Source organism: Vicugna pacos, chromosome 25 (genome assembly GCF_048564905.1).
Source record: "Vicugna pacos chromosome 25, VicPac4, whole genome shotgun sequence".
NCBI classification, from domain to species: Eukaryota; Metazoa; Chordata; class Mammalia; order Artiodactyla; family Camelidae; genus Vicugna; species Vicugna pacos.
This window is the reverse complement of record NC_133011.1, coordinates 12,793,050-12,817,645: the sequence shown is the minus strand read 5'-3', so window position 1 is coordinate 12,817,645 and position 24,596 is coordinate 12,793,050. Positions and strand designations below refer to the sequence as shown.

Below are 24,596 nucleotides of genomic sequence, written 5' to 3'. Positions count from 1 at the left end.
AGAGCATGAGCTGTAAACTGGACAGACTGGGGTTTAAACTGGACTCTTCCACTTCCCAGCTGGGAGACACTGGGCAAATCATTCTGACCCTCTGAGTCTTGACTTTCCTTTTTGTAAGGAAGAAATAACATTTTTGGAGAGGGGAAATAACTGGTCTAATATCATTCCATGGGTTGGGGGAGAGGGCAGTGAAGAGTATGAATCAGTAAAAAGTAGAACTAACTGCATGATACCATGAGTCACTTCAACAAAGATCTAATACGGGGACTAGAATCTTTTGCCTTCCTTTGTTTGCTATGAACCAATAATAAGTCTTAATTGTGGGCACTGCTCTTCAAAGAATGTGATTAGAACAGACCTATCTTTTTCACCGTTTCAGTCAAAATAACTTTATCGTGAAATCTGTGTATGAAAAATTAACATATGCTATCAGGGTATTGAATTATTTTTACCAAATACATACACTGTGTATACACACATGTTCACACACACACACTGCTACCTGTTAGACCTGAAATAAAAGCCTGACAGTGTATTCATTTCACAACAGAATTATGAGGTTTGTCATTAGTAAACCTTTCTCACACGGGTGTATGTTGCTGTTGCCTGTTTAGGGAGCGAAGAAGATGCTGGCACTGGGGATCACAGGTCCCGAGGGCCACGAGCTGTGCCGCCCGGAAGCGGTGGAGGCGGAAGCCACGCTGAGAGCCATCACCATAGCCAGCGCCGTGAACTGCCCCCTCTACGTCGTGCACGTGATGAGCAAGTCCGCGGCAAAGGTGATCGCGGACGCCAGGAGAGACGGTAATTCCTGAGCGGTGCCCTCATTTCTGGCTCAGTACTCGTAAGATAAAATACCTGCGTCCTCTGCTTTTGCTTAGGGAAGAGTTGCCCGTGCATTTCCACAACTTTTCTTCCTCCTTCTTTTATCAATATCCTTTCTGTTTTCCTCCCAGGTTTTTGCACATCTGTCTGTTTTTGCCCTCCTGCAGCCACGGCTCTGCCCTTCACACCACTAATTGCAAACTCTCCAGAGAACTTTTAAGAAGCTTCCCTGTGTCTTAGGCACCTCCACTAGTCCTCTCAATACCTCAGTCAGGCTCGTGCAGGGCACATAGTAGGAGCTCAACAAATTTCTTTTGAATCTAATTGATCTGTCTCAGAGCAACTTGGGTGCTGGCACAATTGAAGCAATTATCCAACTAGTACTTGTATGACGATTACTTTAAGATTTTTAGAAGCAAATTTATTTCTACTCCAAATTGCTTAATTGCCTCACTTTAATTTAATATGTAAATCGTCATTTTAAAGGAAAAGATGTTTCTTTTTCTCCTGTTTTTTTTTATAAGAATTGAGCAAGGAAATAATTTCATTCATTGGCCAGTACTGGAAAAAAGGATGAAAAAGAAATAAGGTGCATTTCATTCAGTAATTCAACCCCCACCCCTCCCCGCTGGGATGTGCAAATGGTTTCCATCCGCCCACTCTCAGGAACTCGGATAATCAGAAATAAACTTATAAACCATCCTGGACGTTTGTTTGTTTAAACTGAAACTGGCTGCATTTTATAATATGGATTTAAAAAATAAGACAATAGATTTGGCATGTCTGTAATTGACACTAAAGATAAATTTTTTCAAGATTATTTCTTTTTGCTTGAAGTTTCGATAAAGATTTTGTGCAAGCTAAATGCATTTTTGAATGCAGTATATCAGTATCTTGTACCAAGAGTAACACCTGTTTCACACAGGCGTTGATAAGGTCTTACTACCAACCATTTCTGGTTGCTTTTCCCCTCATATATAGTATAATTCAGTATAAGAGTGCAGTGCAGCACTTCAAAAAGAATCTGTATTGCCATTTTGAAGTCATAGCCTTAGGTTTCGCCACCAGATGGCGCTATTGCTAGCGCTGTGAAATTGGTTTTCTCTAATTTGCTCTGTGTAAGTCGTGTACCATGTCCTCTAGCCTGTCAGTCAGGTCCATAATGTCAGTAATGATTTAAGAAACAGCAAAATCAGCAGAAAAGGTCAGTCTTAACCCACCAGCAAGCTATGATTTTGACAGTTCTGTCAGGAAACAGTTTCTTGATCTTGAGTATTTTGCATGGGGATAGAATTCCATTAGGAGCAGAGTTAAGTCTAGGAATGGTTTCAGAATGTAAACTATAGGCAGAAAACTATTAAAATTAAAAGTAGGAATATTTTCATTTTATTTTAATTTGTATTAAGATGTTAATTTTATATTTGGAGTATGTAAAACATTTACTTGGCCCCCAAATCAAAATGATATATTAAAATAATGTATTCTCAGAGACATACTACTTCCCTCCCTAGCTTTTTCATCCCACAACCCTTAAGTAATTATTTTAATTACTTTATTTCTAGCCTATCCTTATAGTGTTTCTCTTTACAAAAAAGAATGTATGTGTATTCTTATTTCTCTTTTCTTCCTACTTGAAAGATAAAGTACTACACATAGTGTTCTGTATCTTGCTTTTTCCAACTTGAAAGTATGTCCTGCTAAGTATAGAGAGTTTCCTTATTCTTTTTCACAGCTGGAGAGCCTGGCACTGTATCTGTTCTGCTGGTTCCTAATGATGGATGTTTAGGCTGTTTCCAGTCTTCAGTTTTTACATATAAAACCACAGTGATGGCCTGATGCATGTGCTGTCTCATATTGGTGGAGGGTGTATTTGTTTTCTGTTGCTGCTCTGACAAAGTACCACAAACTTAGTGGCTTACAGCAACACAGATTTATTATCTTATAGTTCTGGAGGTCAGAAGTCTAAAACAGGTCACACTGGTCTGAAACCGAGGCATCAGCAGGGCTGTGTTCCTTGTGGAGGCTCCAGGGGGGGAGCTCCCTTCCTTGCCTTTTCCAGCTTCTAGACACACCGACTTTCCTTGGTTCCTGTTCCCCTTCCTCCATTTTCACAGCCAGCAATGGTGGGTGGAGAACATTGCATTATTCTGATCTCTCTTCTACTTTAAGGACCCTTGGATCATTACCTTGAACCCACCTAATTAACACAGGGTAACCTCAATTTAGTCACAACAGTGAAGTCCCTTTTGCCATGTAGGGTACCATATTCACAGGTTATGGGGATTAAGACATGGACATCTTTGGGGCACCATTATGCTGTCTACCACAGATGGGTAGCCTCAGGGAAGAGTCCTCCCGGGTGGGACTGCTGGTTCAAAGTGTAAGTGCCTATATGCCTTTTGGACATTGCTAAATCCCTTTGTAAAGGGGCTATAAATATGAAATATTTAAAATGTCAATCCGAATGTTCTAGTTGAGTCAGAATTACTATAATAACATTTGTGAAAAGACTCTAATGCACAATGGCCAGAGGCAGCAGAGGTCTGGAATAAATTAGCATGAGAGAGTTTCCTGCTGCTGGCGTGTGGCCTCCTGCCTGAGGAACCTGAACAGGAACCTGAAGGGAGCAGAGGGAGGGCTGGACGTAAGCCGTGTCAAACTAGTCACACAGTGGCTGCATCATCCAGTCCAGGGGCAGGTCCGTGGGGAGTCCTGGAGTACATGAGGAGCTGGTGGGCACTGTGACCTTTCACAGAAGATCCAGCTGCCCGGCACTCCTTTATTATCTGACATAATTTGTGAACGTAAAAGAGCAATACACATCTATTTGTTGTTATCTTGTTTAAGTAAGAAACAGTTCAGCCTCACAGATGTAGAATGTGAACATTTTTTGTCTGTAAATACCTCTACCAGCCCACTCCGTCATCCAGGACCTTGTCACTCAGAGTGTGGTCCCTGGACTACAGCATCAACATCCCCTGAGAGCTCGTTAGAAATGCAGACCCTTTTGGCGTCCAAGGGCACTGAAGCGTCCCAGTGGCACTGAAAGAGAACGTGCCCTTATAACTAGAACTGCACGTTATAGTGTGAGAACCACTGCCTCAGGAGGCACAAAAGGTGTCCATTTATCCATTGTCTGTGTTGTAGTTGCCTAGAAATGCAATGCTATTATTACATTTTATTGTCGAATTGCCAAGTATGTACCCAGAAGATAGCAACTTGAGGGTTAATGATTATAACAACCAACTTTGTTGAGCGCTTCATATGTACTCGGCACATATTTTAATATATCTTATCTCACTTCAAGTTTTATTATGTGTTATCTCTTCAATGCATTGTAATATACATTATCTTTTTAAATTGTCGTAACAGTGCTTCAAGCTAAATTTTACCAGTGTTTTGTGACTGATGAAATTGAGGCTTGGGAAAGTTTGGTAAATTAAGCCCCAGATCACTGTACGAGTAAGTGCTAAACCTGGAATTCAAGTCTGTCCAACCCCAAAGCCCACATTTTTTTTTTTATTACTCTCCACTCTGTTCAAGAAGAAATCAGTTTACAGAGCTGGGAAATGCAGATATCAAGTTTATATTTAATTGGTTTTGTTTATTGGCCTTACATTTTAAAACATTTATTTAAAATATTATCATCATTTTGTTATTTTTAATCATTGTTATAAAAAAAATGCCAGACATGGAAATGATTAAGAATGTATTAAATGAAAAGTAAACATGCTCTATCTCCCTTAGCCCAGTCCTTGGAATGGGCAGTGTTTAACCACATCTATTTTTAGTTTTTTTGGTGGTTTCCTCCAAAATTCTAAGCCATAAGTCTGTAAGTAGTGACTTACAAATTTTCTACAGTATCCCTTGACTCTGAGCGATGAAAAAGAGCAACCTAGCTTACATAAATCTTACCTCTTACCTCCTGAGTTTAGTTAATAATAAATGTCACTTTAGATAATTTACTTGAAGTGCCATTTATGTGTTTTGGCTATTTTCTTTCTTTGTGGGGTCTCTTTATTCTCTAGTAAGTTGAAAAGGAATTTACCCTCTCTGCCTCCTCCTGAGTTCTGTCAGCTGTGCTATTACTGTCTTTATGTGGACAGGGACTACAGCATTTTCGGCTGGCTCTATAACTGTAATTAGGTCTTCCATGCTTTGTCTGTGGGTTAAGTCTAAAATTTAGAACTGTTGCAATGTAAGACTGAGGAACTGTTCTTCTTAGAAGAAACAGTTCATGAGAAGAGAACCTCAGAGAAATTTACATCACTAACTTGGGAGTGAAAGCTAATGTTATTCAAAAGAACTCTTGGAGAAGCAGCTGCCAAGTGTCAAGGTGAAGTGGGTTTCCTATGCTCCTATGAGACTAAAAGAATGCCTTATTTTAGTTCAATACATATTTAGACCATTATTGTCTTGTAAAGTTGGGTTTTGGTTTTTTTTTTTTTTTTGGCTTGGAATTTTTCCAATTAGCTCTTTTTAAAATAGGTTCAGAAAAGAAGCGTGTGCTGTCTACCATATCGTGAAGATTTTCCAGCTTCTGCCTCATACCTTCTATTGAATGGAATTAGCTTTTATTGAATTGAATCAGCTCTTCTTGCAGAGATTTTTTTTTTTAAAGGAGGAGAATCTTTTGACTTTCTGCTTTATTTTTATACTTTCCAAGCTGTAGAGAATGTCATCCTCAGATTTCTTTTCAAAGCATCCTAGGTTGGATATACTGTTTCTTGGTTCCCATCTCCCTGCTTTTCTTGAATTACTTTGAAGATTCTCATGTAATTTTTGAAAAGTATTGGAAGGTAGATTTTCTGATGTCTTGTCCTCAAGCTTGTTTGCAACTTGAATGGGCATAGAATTCTAGGTTCAGAATTACTTCCCTCTGAGTTATAAGGGCACCATTTCATTCTCCTCTGGCGTCTAATGTTACTGATGAATAGGCAAATGCCAATAAAACTCATAGCCTTTTGTCACTTTTTCACCATCTGCAAGATTTCTGTATTTTCTGTTTGTGTTAGAAGCCCAGACGTGTTACAAGATTATGTTTAGCAGTAGGCTTTTTAAAAATTCACCTTCATGTTCAGGCCTGTTTTGATCTGAAGTCTGATCTTTGGTTCTGAATATTTTTCTTCTGTTATTTCTTTCATATTAATTTTCTCTGTTCCTCTCTTGGAACTCCCCTATGAGATCTCTTGAATTAATCCTCCATGCCTTTAACTATTTCCACCTTTAAAAGAAAAACTTTGAATTTTGCTCTACATTTTAGGAAAGGGTTTTGTTTACTTCTTCTGCCGTTCTAATAAACGTTTGTTTTGGGAATCATATTTTTATCTCCAAGAAAACACTTGTTCTCTGATAGCCTTTTTTCCCCCACAGTTGCTTACTTTTTAATTTTTTTCTTTCAATGGATGCATTATCTTTTTGATCCCATTAGAATACTAATGGAGATTTTTTTCAAACAGTATTCTGTTTCCTGGATTACCTCTATTTCTTACTGAGTCAAATTTTCATTTTTTTTTAACATCTTGGCCCTTATTTTATATTATTTGTCTTTTTTCCAAGTGTCTGGTGAACCTAGGCTGTCCCTATTCATGACTGGACAGTCTGCTTGGTTAGAGCAGGGAGCGGGTGTGGATTTCCTCTGTTGCTGTGGAGATCTGTTTCCTGAGTAGGCTGTGTCCCCAAAAGAGAGCACAGACCACGAGCTTTGTGAATGTAAGTGGACGTGGTCACTGGTGAGCTTCAGTTTCAGGTGTGAGAGCTTCACTCTGTAGCATCAGCGCTGCCACAGAAAGCTCTGTTTCCCCAGGCAGAGGTGGGAACAAATAGGTGCTAACTGCCCCAACTCACCCCCTGCCCCTCACTTTAACTGCCCTTCCCACCCCTGAAGAATGTTTCTCATGACCCTCTACTCCTTTGAGTCCAGGCTGTAGCTGCCTCTGCTTTGCTTTGTAAGCATTGCCGCCCCATGTGCTTTCTGTCTTCCTGCAATCTGTCCAAACGTCTGCCCAGCCATGGTTCCACTTTCCTTCCGAGCACAGATTTGGATTTTGTTGATCTTTTGTACATCTTCTCCAGGGTTTTGATGTGAACTGGGAAGGAAGAGGCAGGAATGCAGACAGTCCATGAACTTTAATTCAAAGCCTGCAGTGTCCCTTTGTTCATACCTTGATGTTTCCTTTTAGCGTTCAGCACCCGCAATAAAGAGTGAAAAGCAGGTTACAAGAAAAAGAGTGAAACTCTCACGTGCAAGCCACTGAAAGCTGAGTTGCCTTTGACAGTTTTCAAGGAATTTCAATTTCATGCTTATTTCAAGTCTTGGTTAATCTAAGTTGAGTAACTAGAACTGGGTTAGTTCCCATCCTTCCTGTGAGAGGCCACTTTTGCAAAAATGAGGGAAGGGAATCAGAAGGCTAGTGTTATCTTTTTCTTCCAGAAGCCGAATCTGCCTCCCTTGCTCCTCACCCCAAGTATAAATTTGGACAAACCAGCTGTAATTGTATCTCATATAGAAGTTCCCGTCTGCCCACTCTTGGATCTCTTTCACTCACTGTACTCCAGTCTTTGTCCAAATGGTATATGTGTCAATGTGTGTCATTTGTTTCAGTGACAGAGATACTTTTTATTTTGGTTTGAGTAGCTTTGCTTATATGTGTTCCTTTTCTGCCACGTATTAACATATGGATATATTAATAGCGTTTTAAAAAACATATTGTTCACCTTTCCTCCCCACCTCCCAGTAGAACTTGGACGCACATGGCTTTACTATTTTTCTGGCGCTTTACTTAGAATAGTGGAGATTTCTCTCAGCAAGTTACTTGATATCTGCTCAGCATATATCTGTTTTAATTTGTTTGGCAATTAATGACTGAAATTTTCAGTGGTTTGTTTTTTTTAAGTTTCCTTTTATTGGACACCAGATACATGCTAGGCACTGTGCTCTTGGCGTTGGATTTGCGAAGATGATTAAGATAATTTTGATTCTCAAGTAGCTTGCAGTGAATTGGGCTACATTGTGGTTTAAGTTGTTTGTTTGTTTGATTTGGTTTGATTTGACTTGGTTTTTTCGTTTTAGTTTTCCTTTTTGTAGAAAGCTTTGCTATCTAGGTTTCTTGCTGTAAAATACAAATTTCTGTTACAGAGGGATTTAGATGTCCTGTTTTCCATTTTATTTAAACTCTGCTTCCTACATATTCCTCTTGTGTTTGGGGACGAAGGGGAGAAAGGTCCACACAGAGGCCACTGTCTGCCCATGTGGTTGCACTGACCACTACTTGTTAGTGCTAAGCGTAAACCGAATCTCACTTACACAGGTTCGCTGAGCCGATGCTTGGTAATCAGTCCTGTTCCTAAGAAAGGAGGAGTGTGCTCCAAGTCAAGGTGCAGTTGAATCTCAGCCTTTTCCTTTTCTTTCTTGCACATGAACATCTGAGCACCCCTTTTCCTTTAAATTCAGAGCAAGATGATTTACCTTATGTCCAACTGCAAAGCAGTTTAAAACTGCCCATTTTAAAATGTTAAAAAAAATTGTGTAACCATAAGGAAACTAACATTTGTGGAATGTATTCGTTTGCTGCTGTATCAGAGGATCACAGGACAACTTAATTTTATTATAGTTCTGGAGACTAGAAGTTCTAGACCTAAGTGTTGGTGCCATTGGTTATTTCTGTGGACACTGAGGGAAGGATGTGTTCTAGATCCTTCTCAGTGGTTTGTAATGACTGTCTCTTCCCTGTGTCTTCACACTGTCTTCCCTCTATGTGTGTCTATGTCCAAATTTCCTCTTCTTCAAGGACCCCAGTTACGCTGAATTGAAGCTTACCCTAACACCTCATTTTAACTTAATTCCCTCTTTAAAGTGCCGTATCTCCATATACAGTCATATTCTGAGATACTGGGGGTTAGTACTTTAACATTTGAATTTTGACGAGGGACACAATTCAGCCCATAACATGAAGTGACTCCAGGGTCCCAGAAAGATGCGAAGAAGTACTTTTATATACATTAGTGTAGTTGAGCCTCACAAAATTGCTGCACTAAATGGACATTATGATCCCACTGTATAGATGAGAAAAACTGAGACTGGGAGCAATGACTCATCTTGCAGAAAGTCACCAACTAAAAAGTAGCAAAATCAGGAATTGAACCTAAATCTGTGTGATCTACTTTATTGTACTGCTTCTATGTATTTTCCTCCTCCGTTATTTTCTTTCTTTGTAGATGTAATATTTTTAATCCAAACAAAGCCCGGGAAGGTTCTACTCTCTCCTTCTAGCTGGGGAAAATTACTTTTATGCAAGCGTTTGGCTTTCTGTTTAGCAGCCAGTACTTCTACTCCTGGGCATACTGTCTGCATCTTTCAACCTTTTCTAACAGATTCCATGACTTGATTAAATGCTGCTCCCAAATCCAGACCAGATATTAACACCTGCTCTGTCACTTTCATCTAACAAACGATGGGTTGTTTGGTCGGTGGTTGGCAGGGAGTTTGGGTTGGTCTGACTTGTTTCATTATTTGGAGGTCTTCAGCATCTCTTAGAGGGCAGAACTCCTCTAAGTGGGAGATTGCCTCATAATGCAGATTCTTTTTTGGTTTTGAGCCAAAGGATGGAAAAAGAAGGAGAGAAAATGTATGAGGAGACAGGTTACAACATAATGTGACACTCACTGAGACAGTGGGAGATTAGTAGTGAAGAAGTACTATCTCCCAAGAGTTGTTGAAACCGTCTGATCTCAAATGTGATCAGGACAGCATCAGACTAGGACAGATACGGCCCTTTTCGTTACCAACCTCTAAGGGTAGTAAATGAAACCAGTAAGTGAATTTGGAAAATTGCTTAGCCACGTCTGCAAATAGCTTATAGTTGACTTTTAAAAATACATGCTCTTTACCAAGAAATGAAAAATGACACTTTTCCTGGTAACTTAGTGCATATGTATGACATGATATCAGTATAGTAGGATTCTAATTCTGATGTACCACTTAAACTATCCCTGCGTCATGGACAAATTAGTCTCATTGAGTGTCAGTTTCTTATCCGTCAAACCAGTGTGCTGGTTGCCATGAAGGTCAAATAAGATATATGACCTTCGCACTGTATTTGCAAACTCTTGAGTGGCTATACATATGTTAGCTATATTTATTATTACTTTATTTTTGGCACAAATCTAATAGAAACCACCATTATGCTGAATCATCCAGTTTGATTCTTCAGTGTATGAATTATCCAGGCACCTCGTTTTCTGTCCCCTTTTTACTTTCTATGTGCTGTTTTGTCCTTTGAAAATGCTTTAGAACCATTGTGAAATACGAGGAAGAGTAGTTATGAATTCTTGCTTTTTCATTTTTTAAGTATTTATAGTTGCTTAATGAGGAGACAGCTGAAAAATAGCCCAGTTAACAAAGAGCTTGCTGTCTATACCCAGAAAGTGACCTGTCACACTTTAAAGGTGCTAAGCCCTCCCGAGGAAGTGATCTGCCCTCTGGTTTCAGAACAGTCCTGGCAGACTCCTGGTAGATTCTGACACTTTTCACTTTCCTGGAGAGCTATTAAAATTGGAAAACTTTTGGAACTGTATTCCCATACCACCTAGATGGGCCCAATGACTGAACAGAACATGTGATAAGAATCTTTCCTCTGTGATGAAGCGCCACGAAACATCCTGAGTTGGCAACTTGTAAAGCGATCTGAGTTTCTCGTTGTTCAAGCACCTGTAAGAAGTTCTCCCAGAACAAGAAAGTCTCTTCGTACGTGCAAATAAAATACCGTGTCTGTCCTGTTCTCTCTCCAGGAAATAGTACATGACCTTAGTTCACGTTAAAAGTGATTGCTTCTTGTTCTCTACACTAGAAGGAGAGTCTAATGGCATTTCCTCTTTTCTGGGAACAGGACAGAGTGGATGGGATTCGCCTAGTTGTGTGTATATCGTGAAAGTGAAGGATCTTAGCAGTGGCTAAGTTCTGGGAGCATAACTTTTATTGACCATAGTTTGATACTTAGAAGGCAAAGGTTGTGAGGCTTCGCGCAGCCCTGCTTTCATGGTTTTTCAGCTCTTAGGCTAGCTGGAGGAAGGTGGCTCGTTTGGGGGAGTAATGGTCTGTGAGATAGTAAGGCGCTGCATTCCAATTTAATATGACTCAGGCAGCTGGTGGCCATCCACTGTCAGGGCTCTCTGAGGAAATCAGTGTTTTTCAGTTATATGTCAGGATTTTAACTAAAATCGGTCATCTGGTTGACCAGAGTGAACTAATTTGGTACCCTTTTCTGTGCACTCTCCTTCATGACTGCCTGGCTATGATCAGGTTGATGCCAGTGCATCTCTTATGCTGACAAATGCTAATCAGAGATAGGATTCTGATTTTAAATTCAAATTCACTATGCGCTATTAACTTTTCTAACATTGTGTGCTTTTGATGGCCTCATTTGCATGATTTTATAAATATGCATTTCTGGCTACAATTTTATTATCTGAGTGTTCTTTTATTTAACACACGTTTTTGGAGGAGGTTTTTTTCCTTGACGGTGTGAAAAGATTATCAATCTATTTGTAACAGAGTTATAGTGTGGTCAAACTCCATACGGCCATATGATCATTGTCATCAGAGTATAGCATAGAAGTTAAGACCACTGGAGTCAAAGTGCCTGGATTCAAATCCAACTCCTCCACTCCATCTATGTTGAGTGCATGTGATGTAACTGTACAGAAATTATTTAGCCTTATAAGCCTTATCCTCATCTTTTAATGGAGGTAATAATAGCATTTCCCAGATAGGGATTTTGAGAAGATTCCATTAGACTGGCACACGTATCAGGCAGCTTTCGCTAGGCCATGCTGCAGTAACAAATGAATCTAGAATCTCAGTGGCTCACAACTGCAGAGATGTATCTCTGATTCACACTCATGCCCATCATGGATTGGCTCTGCCTCTGCTCCATATTCTCTTCATTGGGAGACACAACTGAAGAAGCGGCTTCTGTGGGTCTCACAGCAGAGGGAATACTCACTGTGGCTTTAACAGCTTCTGCGTGGAAGGAGCACGTGTCACTTCTATTCATATTTAATTGGCCAAAGTAAGCCATGTGGCCGAGCCTGATAGCAGCAGGTGGGTATGACCATCTACCACAACATGCAGTGCACATTGACTGGAACATAATAAATGCTCCATCGTTTTTATTTTTAAATCCTGTTCACAAGCATAAATTATAGTCTAGGATTCCCATTATCCTTTGCTTGGAGAGAGAAGACTAATATTTATGTGTTTGTCAAATGGCTCCCTTAAGGGCAAATTGAGGTGCTGAATGGTTCCTTTAAACTTTCCAGGGAAGGTGGTCTATGGAGAGCCCATAGCAGCGAGCCTGGGCACTGACGGCACGCACTACTGGAGTAGAGAATGGCACCACGCAGCCCACCACGTCATGGGCCCACCCCTGCGACCCGACCCTTCCACGCCTGACTTCCTCATGAATCTCTTGGCTAAGTAATCACTTGGCAGATGATGGTGAAGTGTTTTGGCAAAATAATGATGCTGTATGAGTCTCAGTTTTGAGTGTAGAAGAGCCTGTCCTGCCGTCTGGACCTTCCATTGACCTCCCAGTATTCTGTTCTACTTGACCTGACAAGTCCTGGGGACTCCCTCATCCGGAGCCCCAGAAGCATTAGCTAATTGTGTTATGATGTGTCAAAAATCTCTCCTGGCCACAGGGAAATCAGATCCCTTTAATGAAATTTTACTCTCTTCTGATTTTTTTCGTTCTCTTTTCCATCTCTTGTTGCCTAGAGCCGGGTCTCTTCATTAGGCCTTATTATTTCATCATTCAGAATATTCTTGAATGTTTTTCTGTGCTGACATAACCCAGGAACCAGTGTGCCTGCTGTACAGGAGCAGTAGGTCGTGATCTAGGGCTGAGCCACTGCAGGGGTGAAAGGCAAAATCCTGCCCTCAAGGAGGTTACCCTTATGACAGGTCATCCAGACTTACTTCAGAAATGCAACTTTCTGGGACTTTGTAATAACTCTTCTTGAGAAATAGAAAGACGCTGCTCGGGGGCACCCCGGCATTCCCCATTCACTGATGCCCAGATCCAAGTTACAAAGAGCTTTTCACAGCAGACTGCACAGGAGTTTATTTGCCATTTCCTTTCAGCTTCTCTTCTCCTTCAGACTTCTCTGTCCCCAGGATTACACACAAGTCAAAGCAGGATTCCTGTCCCTGGTGACATCAGCGTCCCCGCCAGGCTCACCTCTGCTCATCACAGCTTTGCCATTCGGCCAGGGGCTGCCTCTGCCCCTGCAGATCACCATGGTTCATCTTTGTGTAGGACTGCACTCACAAGAAATTTTCACTTACGTTATTGCCAGTGATCCTGAACAACTGTCCTCAAGGATACATAATTACCAATTTCTAGTTGAGAAACTGAGCATGGGACAAACTCCTAATCACAGAACCAGTAACTGATGGAGCCTAGAACCCACTCTTTCTGACCTAAGTATGATCCCACTTCATTCTTCTTGGAAGAGTATTATTTTGCAAAGCGTTTCCTAGAATAGCGACAAGCTTGTGTGAAATAGGTACTTGGAAAAGCTGCTCCTTGTCCACTGCCGTCTTCTGACTTTCAGTGAAGAACAGTGTCAGGAGATCAGGGGAGGTGAGAGTGGTTGCCTCCTGACGTATTCTGTCTCACCACCGTTGCTCTCATGCGTTTCTCTTACAGTGATGACCTGACCACAGCCGGGACTGACCACTGCACTTTCAACACCTGTCAGAAAGCTCTCGGGAAGGATGATTTTACCAAGATTCCCAATGGAGTAAATGGTGTCGAGGACCGGATGTCAGTAATATGGGAAAAAGGCGTGGTGAGTGTCACAGTATCCAGACTGTTTTACTTAATCTTTCAGCTAGGATCTGGCCCATTTTAGGACTAGCGCACCAAAAAACCTTCATAAAGAAGCATTTTGACTGTTTTTACTCGAGCAGAGACTGGGGCTACAACAGCACCACCACCACCACGCTATCCCTCAAGATGATGATAAGAAATAATTTTCTTCTCTGCGTGGTTCAGCTTAGAGGATGCATTGGACCAGGATGCAGACCTTAGGGGATAAATTTAGATCGGATACCAAAAGGATTATTCTTGAACTCTTGGAAATGTAACAGCCTTTCTGCTTGATTTCTCATATTTTTGAATCCCAGTTACTCATGTGTCACTGGTATAAATACTTGGAAAGACTGAAAATACATGAAGGATTTTTATTATGTTCGTAACTCCATTTCATACAAAAATGTAGATGTCCCTTTTTGAGAACTTTTGAATATCAAGTTTTAAAAACTGGTGTATGAGGTCATATAATAATAATCCAAAGTCTAGAAAAAGAGATTTTTTAAAAACAATTCCATGATTTAAAAATTTCTCCCTGATTATGCTGTACACCAGAAATTGACACAACATTGTAAACTGACTGTACTTCAATAAAAAAAATTTCTCCCTGAGGATGGAGAAGAATCAAGTAGCTAAATGTTCATATGTGAACCTGTCCAGCCAGCTGCCAGGTGTAGTTGTAAAGACAGCAGGGAAGACCTGCCCAGTTAGACCTGCAGTCCCCACTGTCATGCTATCCTCACCCATCTTGCAGAGCCCCCTCCCCCAGATGACACATGAATCCCATCTCCCACCTCAGAATCCCTTGCACATATCACTCACTTCTAACTCTTATTTACCAAGTCTTGTCAATTTTATTTCCAAAATGCCACCTTGTTTCCACCTTCATGTCTACCACTCTAGCTTGAGGCCCGTCTCTTGTTTGGACTCTTGCAGTAGTCTCCCAGCTGGGGCCTCTGCCTCCGCTCTCTGGCTTACTACAATCTATTCTATACTCCAGTATCAGAGTTGACTTTCAGAAATGAAGATCTGTTCATGCTACTTTCCTCTCTAAAACCCTTTAATTTTCTCCATTACTTGTAAGATGATGTTGGAACAATTAATTTACATAAAAGGATATTCAAAACATCACTATAGCTCTATCTTCTGATAACTGTCCTTTTCACCCCCTTTTACTTCTACCCTAATTCTAATTATCGCAGAAAACTTCCTCTTTCTCTTTGCTGAGACTTTAATGGTCCAGCCTTTCCCTTTGAACTTGTGTTATTACAAATAACTTCATTACAGCAGATTTTCATAATATATAAAGTGTATAAATGGCTTTAAGGTGATCAAGTACTTCTTAATAACTTATAGGAAACTGTGTTATTTTCTGAAACATTAAATGGTTTATTTATGGGAATATTACTTTTAGGACATGGTTCTCAATGCTTTTTTGGAACAGGGACCCTTTGATAAATAAATAAATCTTAAGGATGCTCTTGCTATTTAAATGTACATAGGGATAAACTCTCAACATTAAAAAAATCATTTTAGAGGCATCACATGCCTCCACAGTTTGTCCATATTAAAATCTCTTGCAATAATAGATTGTCCATGACTGTTGGTTCATGTAAATTTCAGTAGCAGAAAATTGAACGTCTTAGTTGATTTTTCCTCTTTCTGAAAGCATCATCACCTGATTTAAAGGTCTGTCTTATTTTAATTCTGTAATATTCCATCTGATGTCTACATGATCATCTCTTAAATCTAAGCTCTGCAAATAAATAAGCCAGGTCATAAATGTTGTAGGTGATGGTGGTAAACTTTCAACAAGAATTGGAAATATTGTTACCAGCATTTAACAGTTGTTTGTTTGATTCTGGGAAGAATGGGAAAAATCAATGACGGGTTTTTTTTAAGCTGACAGGTTTTTGAAAAGTTATCTTCAGGCTTCCATATATTACCCCATTATCTCCATCATTATCGTTATGATTAAGACTCACCAGTCTCCACAGATGTGTTTGGCTCCACAATTTAAGAAATTAGGGAAGAGGCAAGATGGCGGAGTAGAAGGACGCTCGTAAGTCACCTTCTCCCACAAATACACCAAGACCCACATCTACAGACCCACTCAGCCAACCAGAGCACCTGCGGAACTCCGACAGAACATCGCCCTCTTCAAAAGATAAAGATGCCAAAAATCTGGTAGGAGAAAAGGAAAAAAGAAAGAACAAAAGGCAAAGCAGCGTGGGACAGGACCCGCGGGGAGGGAGCGGCAAAGGAGGACTGGCACTCCCTCGCTGGGTCTCCCCTCTCCAACTGAGAGGCCAGTGGGACGGAGGGGGAGCCTCCGAGGCTCGGATCTGTACAGAGCAGCCCTTGTCTGACAGAACTAAGTTAAACGGGCACAGAGCGTCCCCCCGACACCCAGCCTGAGACGCCGGCCGGCAGCGGCGGGCAGGGCCAGGCTGCACAAGCCGGGCGGAGGACGGGGGCGGCTGCAAGGAGGCAGCCCCGGGGGACTGCAAGGGGCTGGGCGCTGTGGCTGTGGGTGTACAGGACAGAACAACCTGGGCCCTCCATAAAACAGCAAGGTTGATGTGCTCTCGGGGGAAGGGTGCATACCCCCATCTCTGGGGGAAGGGTGCATACCCCCATCTCTGAAAACCCACAGAAACTTTTCAGGGGAAGAGAGGCGGGGCCCAGGCACAGCCGCCATATTCTCCGGTGCTTAGCACCCAGGCGGGGGCAGGGGCGAAACCTGCATCCGCACCGAAGGGCTTAGCAGCCTCAAGGGCCAGACTGAGACGGGCCTACAGCCCGGGGCAGATAGGATCCTTCCATCCTGGTCCCTCAGAGAACTTGCTCCACAAAGACAAACAAGCAGCTGGGTCTTGGCTCGGAGCAGGGACGAGGCTGCCCCTCGGTCTTCCCCAAGCGCGACCAGGGCGGAGCGCGACCAGGGCGGAGCACGCAGCCACACAAAGCAGCGGAGCTACCGGCGGTGCAGGCAGGGGGAGAGCGGCCCCCCGCCTGTCGGGCAGGAACACAGCCCCTGACCGAGGTGCTGGGAGGGGGCACGACCCGCCCTCCTGCCTGGCCAGTCTGCAACATCTGACTGCGGCATCCGGAGGGGCAGTGACCCGCCTGCCCACAGCAGAGGAGAGCTGCATCTGACCCCGTGTTAGGAGGAGGCGCGTCTGCTTGCCGACAGGTGCTGGGAGCAGCACAGAAGAAGGCGCCAATGGAGGGCCTATGAAAACAAGCTGAGCTTCCAAAACAGGACGAAGACAGAAGGACTTCACATTAAAAGCACACAGACACCAGGAGAACACTGACAACCCCTTTTTTTTGTTTTTGTTTTTGTTTTTGTTTTTTTAAATCTGTTTTTACCTGTTCTATTTTCAATTACTCTCTTAACTTTTACTTCTTAATTCATTTCTATTTCTCTTGGGTTTTGCTGTCCTGTTATTGATTAGACACAGGTTTCAAATACATCTATTCATCTCCCCACCCCTTTTTTTTTAAAGGTTCTAAAAGGACGTGTCAACCCGATTAATACTCTGCTTCAACTCGCTCTTCTATTATTCATTATACACTGTTTTCAAACCCTCTTTCTCCCTTCTTTTAAAAATCTTTCACTCTCTCTCTTATTTTTTTTCCTTTTTTTTCTAAGTTGTATTCCTAAATAGGCATTAGATAGATAAAATCCTTAAGATCCAAAATAGACAACTGATACTCCATAAACCACAGTGCCAGAGAGGTATGAGCAAGATGAAGAAGCAGAGAAACCTTTCCCAATTAAAAGAACAAGAGGAATCCCCTGAAAGAAAGATCAATGAAATAGACGATAGCCTACTAGATCAAGATTTCAAAAAAGGAGTGATCAAATTGCTGAAGGAATTAAAAGAGATAGTGTTTAGAGATATAAAATATGTCAAAAGTGAAATTGAAGCTATAAAGAAGAGCCAAGTAGAATGGGAAAACTCATTGACAGAGATGAGGAATGATCTAATAGCTGTGCAAAGCCGACTAGTTAATGCAGAGGAACGAATTAGTGATCTAGAAGACAGGGCAATACAAAGCACCCATTCAGAAGAACTACAAGATAAGCAAATAAAAAATAATGATAATAGCATAAGGGACCTATGGGATAATATAAAGCGTCCCAATCTTCGCATAATAGGGGTCCCAGAAGGGGAAGAAGGATCAAAGGGGATTGAAAAGGTTTTTGAAGAAATCATGACTGAAAACTTCCCAAACTTAAAGAAGGAATCAGATATCCAAGTACAGGAAGCTCAGAGGGTCCCAAACAGGAAGAATCCAAATAGACCCACACCAAGACATATCATAATCAAGATGGCCAGAGTCAAGGATAAAGAAATGATTCTAAAGGCAGCAAGAGAAAAGCAAAGAGTGAACTACAAGGGAACCCCCATAAGGCTCTCAGCTGATTTCTCTACACAAACACTACAGGCCAGAAGGGAGTGGCAAGATATATTCAAAGCCCTGAATGAAAAAAAGATGCAGCCTAGGATACTTTATCCAGCAAGGCTATCCTTTAGGATAGAAGGAGAAATAAAGAGTTTCACAGACAAAAAAAAGCTGCAGGAGTTTGGCAACACTAAACCCATGCTAGAAGAAATATTGAAAGGGCTATTCTAAATAGAAAAGCAGCAGGATGCTACAGAAATGAAAAACTCACAACTGGAAAGGTGATAACTCATGAATTACAAATAAAGAAAACACGAAATTATAAAAGAAGACATACAAATCACTGAGAGTGGGAGAGGGAGGCAGGGAAATATAGAATTTTTTTTCTTTCTTTTTTAAATTTTTTTTAACAGTAGGATGGGTTTGAGATCATGTTATTATCAGTTTAATAAAAACAGGTATAGTAATAGGTTAATAGATTTACAAAAAAGGGTAACCACAAGTCAAAAATTTACAAGGGAGTCACAAAAATTAAATAAAATCCATGATAATACAAAGGAAAATTACCAAACCACAAAAGGAAGAAGAAAGGAACAAAGAGGATATACCAATTCAACTGCAAAGATAAGTTCAAAATGGCAATAAACACACATCTATCATTAATTACTATAAATGTTAATGGACTAAATGCTCCAGTCAAAAGACATAGAGTGGCAGACTGGATAATAAAGCAAGAACCTTCAATATGCTGCATACAAGAGACCCACTTTAGGGAGAAGGACACATATAGATTGAGAGTGAAAGGATGGAAAAGGATATTCCATGCAAATGGAAAAGCCAAAAAAGCAGGTGTTGCAGTACTGATTTCAGACAAAATAGACTTTAAAACAAAGGCCATAAAGAAAGATAAAGAAGGACATTTTATAATGATTAAAGGAGTGATACAAGATGAAGATATTACACTCGTTAATATATATGCACCCAATATAGGAGCACCTAAGTACATACAAGAATTACTAACAGAGATAAAGGGGGATACTGATGGGAATACAATCATAGTTGGAGATTTTAACACTGCATTAACATCACTAGACAGATCTTCCAGACAGAAAATAAACAAGGCAACAGAGAAATTAAATACTACAATAGAAAAACTAGATTTGGTGGATATTTTCAGAGTATTACACCCCCCCCAAAATAGAATATACATTCTTTTCAAGTGCACATGGAACATTTTCCAGGATCGATCATGTACTTGGACACAAAAGAAACCTCAACAGATTTAAGAAGATAGAAATTATCTCAAGCATCTTTACTGACCACAATGCCATGAAACTGGAAGTCAACAACAGAGAAACAAAGGAGAAAAAAAGAAAAGCATGGAGATTAAACAATATGTTATTGAAAAAACAATGGATCAATGAGGAAATCAAAGCTGAAATTAAAAAATACCTTGAGACAAATGATAATGAAAGCACAACCACTGAAAACCTATGGGACACAGCAAAGGCAGTGCTAAGAGGGAAGTTTATAGCGATACAGGCCTTCCTCAAAAAAGAAGAACAATCTCAAATAAACAAGTTAACCCACCACCTGAATCAATTAGAAAAAGAAGAACAAAAAGCCCCAAAAAGCAGCAGAAGGAGGGAAATAATAAAGATCAGAGAGGAATTAAATACAATAGAGATTAACAAGACCATAGAAAAAAATCAACCAAACCAAAAGCTGGTTTTTTGAAAAAGTAAATAAAATCGACAAACGTCTGGCCAAACTCACAAAGAAGAAAAAAGAGAGAGCACAAATTAGCAAAATAAGAAAGGAAAATGGAGAAATTACAACAAACAAAATAGAAATACAGAATATCATACGAGACTACTATGAAAAACTATATGGAACCAAACTGGATAACCTAGAGGAGATGGACAAGTTTCTGGAAACATACTGTCCACCAAAACTGAATCAAGAAGAAACTGAACACTTGAACAATCCGATCACTAGAAAGGAAATAGAAATAGCAATTAAAAACCTCCCTACAAATAAAAGTCCAGGACCGGATGGCTTCACCGGGGAATTCTACCAAACATACAAAGAACTCATACCAGTCCTTCTCAAACTCTTCCATACGATTGGAAAGGAGGGAATACTCCCAAACTCATTCTATGAAGCCACCATCACCCTGATACCAAAACCAGGCAAAGACACTACAAAAAAAGAGAATTATAGGCCAATATCACTGATGAGCATAGACGCCAAAATCCTCACCAAAATTTTAGCAAATAGAATCCAACAACACATAAAAAAGATTATACATCATGACCAAGTGGGGTTCATCCCAGGGACACAAGGCTGGTTCAACATACACAAATCAATCAATGTAATACATCACATCAACAAGAGAAAGGACAAAAACCACATGATCATCTCAATCGATGCAGAAAAAGCATTTGATAAAATTCAACACCCATTTATGATAAAAACTCTTGCCAAAGTGGGTATAGAGGGAACATATCTCAACATAATAAAAGCTATATATGACAAACCTACAGCCAGCATAGTTCTCAACAGTGAAAAACTCAAAAGCTTCCCACTAAAATCTGGGACAAGACAAGGATGCCCACTATCACCACTCCTATTCAACATAGTCCTGGAAGTCCTAGCCACAGCAATCAGGCAAGAGAAAGAAATTGAAGAGATCCAAATTGGAAAAGAAGAGGTAAAAGTGTCATTATATGCTGACGACATGTTACTATATATAGAAAACCCTAAAAGGTCCACAGAAAAGCTACTAGAGCTGATCGAAGAATTCAGCAAGGTAGCAGGTTACAAAATTAATGTTCAAAAATCAGTTGCCTTTCTTTACACTAACGATAAATCAACAGAAAAAGAAAGTAAAGAAACAATCCCCTTTAAAATAGCACCCAAAGTAATAAAATATCTGGGAATAAATCTAACCAAGGAGGCGAAAGAATTATACACAGAAAACTATAAACCATTGATGAAGGAAATTAAAGAAGACTTTAAAAAATGGAAAGATATTCCATGCTCTTGGATTGGAAGAATCAATATTGTTAAAATGGTCACACTGCCCAAGGCAATCTACAGATTTAATGCAATCCCTATCCAATTACCCAGGACATATTTCACAGAACTAGAACAAATCATAATAAAATTTATATGGAACCATCAAAGACCTAGAATTGCCAAAGCATTACTGAAGAGAAAGAAAGAGGCTGGAGGAATAACTCTCCCAGACTTCAGACTATACTACAGAGCTACAGTCATCAAGACAGCATGGTATTGGTACCAAAACAGACATATAGACCAATGGAACAGAATAGAGAGCCCAGAAATGAACCCACAAACCTTTGGTCAACTAATCTTCGACAAAGGAGGCAAGAATATACAATGGAATAAAGACAGTCTCTTCAGCAAATGGTGCTGGGAAAACTGGACAGCAGCATGTAAAACAATGAAGCTAGAACACACCCTTACACCATATACAAAAATCAACTCAAAATGGATTAAAGACTTAAACATAAGACAAGATACAATAAACCTCCTAGAGGAAAACATAGGCAAAACATTATCTGACATACATTTCAAAAATTTTCTCCTAGAAGAAATAAAAGCAAGAATAAACAAATGGGACCTAATGAAACTTACAAGCTTCTGCAGAGCAAAGGAAACCAGAAATAAAACAAGAAGAAAACCTACGGAATGGGAGAAAATTTTTGCAAGTGAAACCGACAAAGGCTTGATCTCCAGAATATATAAGCAGCTCATATGACTCAATAAGAAAAAAATAAACAACCCAATCCAAAAATGGGCAGAAGACCTAAACAAGCAATTCTCCAAGGAAGACATACAAATGATGAAAAAACACATGAAAAAATGTTCAATATCACTAATTATCAGAGAAATGCAAATCAAAACTACAATGAGGTATCACCTCACACCAGTCAGAATGGCCATCATTCAAAAATCCAAAAATGACAAATGCTGGAGAGGCTGTGGAGAAAGGGGAACCCTCCTACACTGCTGGTGGGAATGCAGTTTGGTGCAGCCACTATGGAAAACAGTGTGGAGATTCCTCAAAAGACTAGGAATAGACTTACCATATGACCCAGGAATCCCACTCCTGGGCTTGTATCCAGAAGGAAATCTACTTCAGGATGACACCTGCACCCCAATGTTCATAGCAGCACTATTTATAATAGCCAAGACATGGAAACAGCCTAAATGTCCATCAACAGGTGACTGGATAAAGAAGATGTGGTATATTTATACAGTGGAATACTACTCAGCCATAAAACCCGACAACATAATGCCATTTGCAGCAACATGGATGCTCCTAGAGAATGTCATTCAAAGTGAAGTAAGCCAGAAAGAGAAAGAAAAATACCATATGAGATTGCTCATATGTGGAATCTAAAAAACAAAAACAAAACCAAACAAAAACAAAGCATAAATACAGGACAGAAATAGACTCATGGACAGAGAATACAGACTTGTGGTTATCAGGGGGGTAAAGGGTGGGAAGGGATAGACTGGGGTTTCAAAATTGTAGAATAGATAAACAAGATTACACTGTATAGCACAGGGAAATATACACAAAATGTTATGATAAGTCACAGAGAAAAAAATGTGACAATGAGTGTGTATATGTCCATGAATGACTGAAAAATTGTGCTGAACACTGGAATTTGACACAACATTGTAAAATGATTATAAATCAATAAAAAATGTTAAAAAAGAAAGAAATTAGGTGTGGTTGTATTTGGTTCTAAGAGAGACAATCTCATACTTTAATTGATGGAAGTTTTTTAGTATTTTACCATTAAAATAAATGCATTTTCTCCCTTGACTTGTTTTACAGCACTGTGGCAAAATGGATGAGAACCGATTTGTAGCAGTTACCAGCACAAATGCGGCTAAAATCTTTAATCTCTACCCAAGAAAAGGAAGAATTGCTGTAGGGTCAGATGCTGACATTGTGATCTGGGACCCAAAAGCCACAAGGTAAGTCTAAGTTTTTGTATCCATGGCTTCCCCATTGAGAATAAGCACTAGCTTGCAAAGAAATTATCATTGACCTTGATCAGCCATTTCTTATTAGGTGATTTATTTAGCTGTGCTCGGGTATTTTGAGCCTGTGCATAAGATAAAGCATGGATGTACAAACGTTCTTTTGTTTTCCTTGGCATAGAAGATGCAAAAATTGTGTTGTTTACCATTCCCTGGAAATGCATATATGTATAAAACCAATATGAATTTCCCACTTCCGTGCCTGGCAAACGTCTGTGTTCAGATGGAGGAAAGATACAGGGCAATGAAGAAAAAGAAAGGCTTAGTTTGAAAAGGGCTGCATTGAGAACTCGAAATAATTACAGCCTTTTGAAAGCTTTCAGAGAGAAAAATTCCAGCACAAAGAATGTCACTTTTAGTTACCCAGATTTTCCAGCTGAGTTCATCCTGAGCCTGTCATTCCCAGCAGACTCCAGCTTTTTGTTTCCAATTTCCATAATTCTATGTTAATATTGCAGGTTTGGCCAATTCCGCCAACTTAGAAAAGCATTCAGTAGAGGCTGAAGCTTTGTTAATTTCCCCTTCTAGGATGCTGGCATGGACAACACCTGCATCCTGATTTGTGTTTCTCATAAACTCCGCAGTTGTAATGGAGAGAATCCCACACACTTTAACATTTGTGTGTGTGCGTGTGTGTGCATGCACAAGTACTTGTGTAAACAGGGATACAATAAGACCTCCTACCTTCATTGAATAGGCATTAATTCAGAGTCTGTTAGGTTTTTTATTGTAGTAAGTAAAAGTCTATACAGGCATACCTTCCTTGTTTTATTGCACTTCGCAGACTCTGTGTTTGTAACAGATTGAGGGTTTGCGGCAATCCTGCATGGAGCAAGTCTTTCAGCGCCTTTTTTTCCAACAGTATTTGCTCACTCTGTGTCATATTTTGGTAATTCTTGCAGTGTTCCAAACCTTTTCATTATTATTATGTTGGCTCTGGTGATTAGTGACCTTTGATGTTACTATTGTAATTGTTTTGGGGCACCATGAACCATGCCCATGTAAGACGGTGAACTTAATCGATAAATGTTGCGCATGTTCTGACTGCTCCACCAAACAGTCGTTCCCCCATCTCTCTCCCTCTCTTCAGGCCTCCCTATTCCCTGAGACACAACAGTATTGAAATTAGGCCAATTTATAGCTCTGCAGTGGCCTCTAAGTGTTCAAGTGAAAGGAAGAGTCACATGTCTCTCACTTTAAATCAAAAACTAGAAATGATTAAGCTCGGTGAGGAAGGCAGTTAGAAGGCAAGACAGACTGAAAGCTAGGCCTCTTGCACCAGCCAGCCAGGTTGTGAGTACAAAAAAAAAAGCTCTTGAAGGAAATTAAGAGAGCTACTCCAGTGAGCACAAGCACGATGAGGAAGTTTTGCTGGTATGAAGCAAAACTGTTGGT

General features: G+C 40.2%; 1 protein-coding gene across 1 annotated transcript in view; it reads left to right on the top strand.

The window, feature by feature from the left end:
* DPYS (dihydropyrimidinase) overlaps positions 1-24,596 on the top strand; it is an 89,110-nt gene that overhangs the window by 21,251 nt on the left and 43,263 nt on the right. Inside the window, exons 4-7 of the mRNA XM_072949596.1 lie at positions 615-804; positions 12,145-12,301; positions 13,536-13,677; positions 22,993-23,135. Of these exons, the coding sequence (XP_072805697.1) occupies positions 615-804; positions 12,145-12,301; positions 13,536-13,677; positions 22,993-23,135 (632 nt within the window). The remainder of the gene's footprint in view (positions 1-614; positions 805-12,144; positions 12,302-13,535; positions 13,678-22,992; positions 23,136-24,596) is intronic.